General features: G+C 39.9%; 1 protein-coding gene across 1 annotated transcript in view; it reads right to left on the bottom strand.

The window, feature by feature from the left end:
• Positions 1-71: 71 nt before the first annotated feature.
• LOC133330135 (bumetanide-sensitive sodium-(potassium)-chloride cotransporter-like) overlaps positions 72-9,375 on the bottom strand; it is a gene marked incomplete at its 3' end in the record, with an annotated part of 34,248 nt that continues 24,944 nt past the window's right edge. Inside the window, exons 3-8 of the mRNA XM_061538611.1 lie at positions 3,501-3,885; positions 2,882-3,432; positions 2,424-2,810; positions 2,008-2,355; positions 582-823; positions 72-502 (exon numbers count right to left, since the gene is read on the bottom strand). Coding sequence (XP_061394595.1) covers positions 72-502; positions 582-823; positions 2,008-2,355; positions 2,424-2,810; positions 2,882-3,432; positions 3,501-3,885 — 2,344 coding nt within the window. The remainder of the gene's footprint in view (positions 503-581; positions 824-2,007; positions 2,356-2,423; positions 2,811-2,881; positions 3,433-3,500; positions 3,886-9,375) is intronic.

Here is a 9,375-nt window from a genome sequence, read left to right as displayed (position 1 = left end):
AAAATAAATTTTATTTTTTAAAAAAATTTTCAAATATTTCGAAAAATTTCACGTTCGAGTTTCCTACTTACCACCATCATCATATAACCAGAATACATCAATTGTACTCTTTGGTTGTTTACGTGTAAATATGGTCACAGCATCCAAAATGTGTTTGGGCACCTCCGAACCATTCCTGGTCATATAGGCCACATTATCATCTTGTTTCAGATTGTATTTCTTTTTACTGCTCATATTTGGCATTGGTGGAGGTTGTGGCAATGTATACGATGACTGGGCACTATCCATGCCAGCCAAATTTAAATTCGAATCAACATGCAACAGCTCCGAGGCAGTATTTTCTGGTGGCATCAGCAGATTACTGAAACCTTTACCATTTGGTGTATTGAGGTGACCCAAACCATTCGAACCGCTATAAACAATTTCCGAATTTAATTCGGAAAAATTGATGCCAGTTGGTAGTCGCAATATGGCCACACCCATACGCATTGAAAATCCCATACTGTAAAGGGGAGGGTGGGGGAAGGAATTTTTGGAATTTAGATTTGAAATTCTTGGTTGGGGTTTTTTGCTGTACTCACTTTAAAATATTGAAATAGGTTTCCACTTCATCTTTGCTGCTCTCAATCCAATCGCTTTTATAGCCCATCAGCACAATGTTCGGAGTCAGTTTACCAAAACCAGTCGATTTCATAAGAGCCTTGACACCCTCCTCCATATTGAAACCATCAATGATATTGTAGAAGGCCTTGATTTTGCGGGCACTCAAATATTGTTGACCCTCCTTGATTTGTCGTTGGCGATTTTTGTAGCCCAAACTTACCTGGAAAGAAATAAAGAAAAATAATTTAAGAGCGGATCTCTAGGACAGTAAAGAAGTAATTTTGGAGAGGATATCACTGGCTAGGCGTGATTTTTTAAAGGAGGCGTTGATTTTTAATGAAGTAATTTTGGGGAGGTTTAAGAGGCCTAAGCGTGGATTTTAAAGAAGTAATTTTGGGGTGGTTTAAGAGGCCTAGGCGTGAATTTTTAAAGACGTAATTTTTGCAAGGTTTAAGAGGCCTAGGCGTGGATTTTTAAAGAAGCAATTTTGGGGAGGTTTAAGAGGCCCACGCGTTGGTTTTTAAAGAAGTTATTTTGGGAAGGTTTAAGAGGCCCAGGCGTGGATTTTTAAAGAAGTAATTTTGGGGAGGTTTAAGAGGCCTAGGCGTGGATTTTTAAATAAGTAATTTTGGGGAGGTATATGAGGACTATCAGTGGCCTCAGACGTGGATTTTTAAATAAGTAATTTTGGGGAGGTATATGAGGACTATCAGTGGCCTCAGACGTGGATTTTTAGAGACTATTTTTGGCGGGACTATCAGTGGCCTCAGGCATGGATTTTTAAAGAATATTTTTGGCGGGAATATCATTTTTAAGAATATTTTCGGCGGAACTATCAGTGGCCTCAGGCTATTTTTGACGGGACTATCACTGGTCTCAGGCGTGGATTTTTAAAGAAAATTTTTGGCGGAACTATCACTGGCCTCAGGCGTGGGTTTTTAAAGAAATTTTTTGGCGGAACTATCACTGGCCTCAGGCGTGGGTTTTTAAAGAAAATTTTTGGCGGAACTATCACTGGCCTCAGGCGTGGGTTTTTAAAGAAAATTTTTGGCGGAACTATCACTGGCCTCAGGCGTGAGTTTTTAAAGAAAATTTTTGGCGGAACTATCACTGGCCTCAGGCGTGGGTTTTTAAAGAACATTTCAAGGCCCTCAATCAGAATTTTTAATGTGATTTGTAGCGGGACTTTTCTAGGACTTTCAGTCAGAGTTGTTAATGCCACTTTTAGCGAGACTTTGGTATGGAACCCCAGTCAGATTTTTTAATGCTATTTTTTACGGGACTTTTAAGAATTCATTATAAAGAAACTTGAAGAGTCCTAACCATTTCTAAAAAATAGAATTTCGGGAAGGACTTCTTTCAAATATTGGAAATTAAATTATATAAAAAGAAAACTCAACTTACCGTTTCCACATTACCCACAAACAGCAGCGAATTCTGTTTCGTCAACATATAACTGAAATCGATTAGTGGTGGTCTATCCTTGGGATCTCCGGCCAGCACCAAAACTTGTGGTGAATAATTCTTGACATGATCGGAAACATTTTGCAGGCGATGTACAGCCGTAACGGCAGCCTTATATTGTTGAGCCTGCGATGAGGAACCCCAATTCGCCTCGGGTTTACGATACATTACCACCAAATACAGGGCGAAAATAATAATCATCGTGATCAGCGATGAAATGTAATCGATTAAAAACATAATCGCAATGCACATGATAAAACCGATCAAGCTAAGCCATTGATTGTAGTACTGAAAAAAATTTAAAAAAAAAAACAAATTATTATTTCTGAAATTTCCAAAATTCCCAGAGGACTTACCTTAAACGTGGGCCTCCAACCCAGGGGCTTAACAAAGGCCGCATGGAAGGTACAGAAATTAATCAAGGCGTACGATGCCAAATAGAAGGTGGAAATCAATGGAGCGATAACATTCAGTTCACCAATCAGGACAAAGGCAGCGGAAATGAGGAATGTCAAAACATAACCACGATAGGGTTCGCCATGTTTGCCATAGGGTTTGGAGAAGAAAATCAAACCGGGATAGATTTTGTCAATACCCAAAGCCTGGACCAGACGTGGCACCGACAACAGATTCGTCAGGGCCGTACTCAAGGTGGCCGCGAAACAGCCGGCATAAATCAAGGGACCCCACAGCGACATCAACTGCATAACGGAATATGAATTCGCCAGACCATATTCACAACTCTGCAAGTTAAGAAGATAAGAGTAAGCAAATTATTTCAATTTTAATTCAAAATCAAATTCCTTTGACTTACATGATCGGCAGCACAGCTCAATTCCGAAGTGATAAGGGTACCATTAATCAAATCGCTAACATTTCCGGAGGCATCACGCACAGCTGCTCCACCGGCAAACAACACAAAAACGGCATACGAAATCATGGAAATCAACAAAGCCCACAAGGTACCCTTGGGAATGGCTGCTCCCGGTTCCTTTAAGTCACCACAAATATTTGCACCCGCCTGGATACCCGTTACACTGGGAAAGAAAATGGCAAAGACGCTGAAGAAATTCTGATCAACCTTCTCCGAGAAACGGTAATCCGAATTGAAATTCTCCTTGAAGGTGTCCCATGAAAAGCCCACAAAACCCTTGGCAATGCTCTCTTTATCATCACCCGGACCAATTGCGGCACCAATCAAGAAATCGAATATGGCCAAAACAATGGTAACCAAAAGGAAATTTTGGGCTTTCGTCTCCCATTCCATACCCACACAACAAATGACGATCAAGACCAAAATAGTAACAACACCAACGATACGGATATCATTGATATCGTTGTCGATGATTTTCAAACCACTTTCCTCTGCAAAAAGCAACAACAACAACAAATTAAAATCATAATCAAATATCCAAAGGTTTGGATTCACTTACTCAACAAATCATTGAGGGAACTACAAAAACCAATCGTATTCATGGCTGCCGCCACCGCATTGGCAAAGGCAAAGACCACACCAACGGAAGCACCAAATTCCGGACCCAAGGAACGTGATATAATGAAATAGACACCGCCGCCTTTCACCTCACCATTTGTACTGATCGCGGAGAGGGACAACGTGGTAATCACACACACGGTGGCCGATATGCCAATAATCACCAAGGTTTGCCAAATACCCGATTGGGACACAACCCAACTGAGACGCAAGAACAGCATAACACCCCAGATATTCAGCAGACATGGTACCATTACACCGACAATCCAACCCAGTTTAATGTGATGTCCACTGGGGGCGGGTGCCGGATCGGGCATTTGAATTGTCTGAAAGTAAAAGGAGATAAAAAAAAACAGGTAAGGAGAATATTAATGGATTTCGGAGAGAGATTAATGGATTGGAGAGAGAGAGAGAAAAGGGGAAGAATATTAAAATATTTTTTGGCGGAACTATCACTGGCCTCAAGCGTGGATTTTTAAGGATTATTTTTGGCGGAACTATCACTGGCCTCAGGCGTGGATTTTTAAAGAATATTTTTGGAGGAACTATCACTGGCCTCAGGCGTGGATTTTTAAAAAATATTTTTGGAGGAACTATCACTGGCCTCAGGCGTGGATTTTTAAAGAATAATTTTAAGGTACTATCAGTGGCCTCAGGCGCGGATTTTTAAAGAATAATTTTCAGGTACTATCAGTGGCCTCAGGCGTGGATTTTTAAAGAATATTTTTGGCGGGAATATAAGCGTCTCAGGCGTGGATTTTTAAAGAATATTTTTGGCGGGAATATCAGTGGCCTCAGGCGTGGATTTTTAAAGAATATTTTTGGCGGGAATATAAGCGTCTCAGGCGTGGATTTTTAAAGAATATATTTCGCGGGAATATCACTGGCCTCAGGCGTGGATTTTTAAAGAATATTTTTCGCGGGAATATCACTGGCCTCAGGCGTGGATTTTTAAAGAATATTTTTCGCGGGAATATCACTGGCCTCAGGCGTGGATTTTTAAAGAATATTTTTGGCGGGAATATCAGCGGCTCAGGCGTGGATTTTTAAAGAATATTTTTCGCGGGAATATCACTGGCCTCAGGCGTGGATTTTTAAAGAATATTTTTGGCGGGAATATCAGCGGCTCAGGCGTGGATTTTTAAAGAATATTTTTCGCGGGAATATCACTGGCCTCAGGCGTGGATTTTTAAAGAATATTTTTGGCGGGAATATCAGCGGCTCAGGCGTGGATTTTTAAAGAATATTTTTCGCGGGAATATCACTGGCCTCAGGCGTGGATTTTTAAAGAATATTTTTGGCGGGAATATCAGCGGCTCAGGCGTGGATTTTTAAAGAATATTTTTAAGGTACTATCAGAGGGCTCAGGCGTGAATTTTTAAAGAATATTTTTAAGATACTATCAGTGGTCTCAGACATGAATTTTTAAAGAATATTTTTGGCGGGAATTGCAGCGGCTCAGGCGTGGATTTTTAAAGAATATTTTTAAGGTTCGAAGCCTACTGTCATTCTACCAACCAATAGTGACAGAAACACTAAAGCGAGGACCTCAACCTCAAAATTCAAGTAAACGTTGTTTTCTGTCACCGATAGATGGCATCATAATCACCTAGGATAGGCTACAGTAGACTAATCATATACAAACATACGCAGGACTAGTCTTGGGAGCATTGGACTTTTTTGGAAGTCCAATGCTCCCAAGAGGAGAAAAAACAAACCTGCGTACCCCGTTCAATAGCTCTTCGGCTTATCGATAAAATCATCTCACTTTTTTCAAAGAACACTATGCTAAATTTTGACTCTGAATCCATAACGATTCACTTTGTTTGCTTCTGACAGAATATTTGTTCCATATGCCGAGCTTAAAAAAGTTTTCCAGGCGCGTGGGTCTTGTGCACAGTTCTTCCAATTTGAAATACCATGCTCCGAGATCTTGTCTTCTACTTGAGCTTTCCATTGGATTCGTGGCCTTCCTCTTTTACGTGATCCATCAGTTGGCTCGCTTTTATATGCCCTTTGGACTGGGGCATCCTCATCCATTCTCACAACATGACCTAGCCAACGTAGTCGCTGCAGCTCGATACGTCTGACAATACCGATGTCCGAGAATAGATGGTACAACTCATGGTTCATTCGACGGCGATATTTACCCTCGAGGCAGATCGGCCCATAGATCTTTCGGAGAATTTTTCTCTCAAACACACCAGGAGCTGCTTCATCTGATTGTACCCATGTCTCTGATCCATACAACAGCTCGGGTAATATCAGAGTCTTGTAGAATGTGAGTGTGGTCTGGCGAGAGATGGCCTTATTTCCGAATTGCTTACATAGACCATAGTAGCATCGGTTGGCCAACACAATCCCTTTCCGAATTTCAAAACTGATGCCATTAGTTTTAATTATGACAGTGCAAAGGTATATAAAATATTTAGACTACCTCGAAGCTGTAGTTCTCAGATTTCCACAGTTGGTCCGAGTCTACGGGTCTTCTCGCCATTTACTGCCAGACCCACTTTGACAGACTCCTTCTCAATTTGTTCAAAGGTGGCCGTTATCGCTCGCAATGTTCGACCCATTATGTCGATGTCGTCGGCGTAGGCGAGTAACATATGCTGTTTGGTGTACAGAGTGAAATTTCTGTTCACCTTCGCCTCTCGCATGACCTTTTTCAGCAGGATGTTAAAAAGATTACACGACAAACTGTCACCTTATCTGAATACTCCTCCGGTATTAAAGACTTTCGAGAGGTCCTATCGTCTTGTCTCCTTTTTTTGTGTACAAGGAACACAATATGTTGAGGTTCCAATTGTTGGGCCATAACAGCCGATGGTCGCTCTCCGCTTGTATTAATCGACCGTGGCATCAGAATAAATGCGGAATATTATCGCGAAAATATTCTGGAGGGTGTATTAAAGCCTTGGGCAAGTTAACATTTTAGCCGCAGATCTTGGACATTCCAACAGAACTCAGCACCATCGCGCCGCCCAAGAATGATTACAAAATGAGGTTCCTAGCTTCATTTCCAGCGCACAATAGCCACCAAAATTCCGGATATCAATCCGTTGGACTATTATGTCGGGAGTATTTTGGACACCAAGGTTGGCACTAAAAAAATACCAAAGTGTCGATCACCTCAAGCAAGCCCTTCCCCGGGAATGGGTCAAAATACCGCAGAGTAACATTCGGGCATCGTGTGACGGTTTCATTGGCCGTTTGAAGGCCATAATTCGTGTAAAAAATTACCAATTCGAACAAATCTAAACTTATTCTAAAATTTGATGCTATTTCAGATATTTTTTGCTTTCATTCAATAACATTTAAAAAAATCGTTTGTTGCAATTTTTTTATCCCACCCTGGTTAAATTTTTTAGTATTGTTGTCATATACCTTCATATGTACACGAGTTTATCGATAAACCTATTCCATGACACTTTTGAACTTCAAAATGTCCCGAATTTGAAAACCAAAATGTAATTAATTTCAATTTCCACATAAAGAAAACTTAATAAAATGTCACCATTAACTCGATTGGCTATCTGGAGATACTTCTTTGAAAATTCCCTGTCACTTCGAAGACATTTTAATAGATACAAATTATTAATGCGAGATTTTGAAATTTTCGACAAAGGCACAGTATTTTGATAAATTATATGTGTATACATTGAAAACTCTATATAGCGACAGACAGTTAGCGCTAAATGGACAGATATTTGGTGTTAGAAGAAGAAAGACGATATCAAGCTGTCAAATGATATCAACAAAAAAATATTCACTTTCCCAAAAAAATAAAAAAAAAATTGGTGATAGATATCAATATACAAAATTCGGGGCACTTGAAAGAATGACATGTGATGACATTTAGCTAGCCTAGCCCTGGCCTTGCACACGAATATTTACTTGTGATTATTTTCCCTACAACAAGCAAAAAAATGCTGACAATGATGTATTAGCTAATGTCAAAAAAAAAAATAATAATATTAGGACTACTACTTGGAATGTCGAACTCGTGATCATATGTTCAGAACTTTTTTTTTATTTAATCGTAATTCAATTATTTAGTAGTGGGCCAATGCTGGGCAATTTATTGCAATATTGCCATTATTATTGTGGAGTGGAAAATTAATTTTAAAAAAATTTGGGTTCTGGACCTAACCGGTTTTATGGGAATGCCTTAGGGGCGGTAAAAATAAAGTAAAGCAATCGATATTGAAAAAATGATTTACAAAAAATATAACAAAATTAATTGCTAAAGAAGTTAGAATGTCACCTTTTCGCCCTTTATAGGTGGAGAAAAATCTGGGAATCTCAACAAAATCCAAACATCTTGAATGGTTTTGGATCATGACATAATTATACAAGGTAGTCTCATGCAGACATATGATTCCAATTTTTTCATAAATTTACTTTTGACAATCTTCAGCTTTCAAAATTTAATTGAAAATACCCTGCCTCCAAATGTACGCACAGTATGTGTTCCGTGGCAAAAAAAAATGCTAAATTATCTTGCAGTGCGATGGAGATATCGGGAGAAAAGGAGAGAGGAGAAACGTATTTTCAGAAAAAGAAGAAAGAACAAGAAAAACGTGAGCGTGAGCAAATCGAGATGTACAGGAGTCAGAATGAAGTACGGCAATTCCATCAACGAGTAAAACATCAAACCGAAGGCTCCTTTAGAAGACATATACTCATAGCGTACGCGGATCTGGAAGGAGCGATTTGGAAAAGCTTTTGGTATCAAATAGTGGCGGTGAAGAAGATACCTAGCCTTGTGTCGTTCGTGAACGACCTAGTTCAATTGAACGAGTCAGTCCACTGAACGAGTGAACGAGATAGTTCAGTTTTTATTATTGTCGGTCACTGAACGATTTTGTTTACCAAACTTAATCGGTCTCTGAACGCCGTTGCTCACGGAACAACTTTGCTCAATGAACGCCGTCGGTCACTGAACGACATTGCATTTTCTTCTTTGACGAACTAAACGACGTCAAATAAGAACATTTTTTACGTACGGCTGGTCAGTAAAAAATAAAATAGGAAAGTCCTTCGAATGATTTTGAATGGTAATCCTTCTTTACGGTTGGTTGAACTGCCAGAACTTAATTGGAATACGCTTCCATGCCAATTGTACTGAGTGGCCATTTGAACGATATAAGCAACTGAACGATGTGAACGACCCAGTTCACTTCTTAAAAAATTATCTAGTTCGTTCGATTACTGAACTGAACGAGATTGCCCAAGACTAAAGATATCCCAGTACCAATAAGAGATGACGGTATAGGGTGTATACCACCTAGCTAAGATGAGGTCAGAATAGCAATCAATCGGCTGAAGGATAATGAAGCAGCAGGTGCCGATGGATTACCAGCCGAACTATTCAATACCGGTGGTCAGATGCTGGTCAGGAGCATGCACCAGCTGATTAGTACAATTTGGCTTGAGGTATGCATGTCCAATGATTGGAACCTCAGCATCCTATGTCCCGTGCACAAAAATGTGGACAATACTATATAGAGAAATAAGTCTCCTTCCCATCGCATATAAAATGCTATCCAGCGTGCTGTGTAAACGACTGAAGCCAATGGTCAATGACCACACCAATGCGGATTCAGGCCTGGCAAATCCACTGTTGACCAGATTTTTATTCTGCGCCAAATCCAGGAAAACACACACGAAAAACACATCGACAAATTCTACCTATTTTTATACCCTCCACCATAGTATTGAGGGTATATTAATTTTGTCATTCCGTTTGTAACTCATCGAAATATTCATTTCCGACCCTATAAAGTATATATATTCTTGATCAGGGTAAAATT

This window comes from Musca vetustissima, unplaced genomic scaffold (assembly GCF_032173495.1).
Source record: "Musca vetustissima isolate MV318-11 ecotype Yass unplaced genomic scaffold, APGP_CSIRO_Mvet_v1 utg959, whole genome shotgun sequence".
NCBI classification, from domain to species: domain Eukaryota; kingdom Metazoa; phylum Arthropoda; class Insecta; order Diptera; family Muscidae; genus Musca; species Musca vetustissima.
The sequence above is the reverse complement of the archived record's forward strand: the minus strand, read 5'-3'. Positions and strand labels throughout refer to the sequence as shown.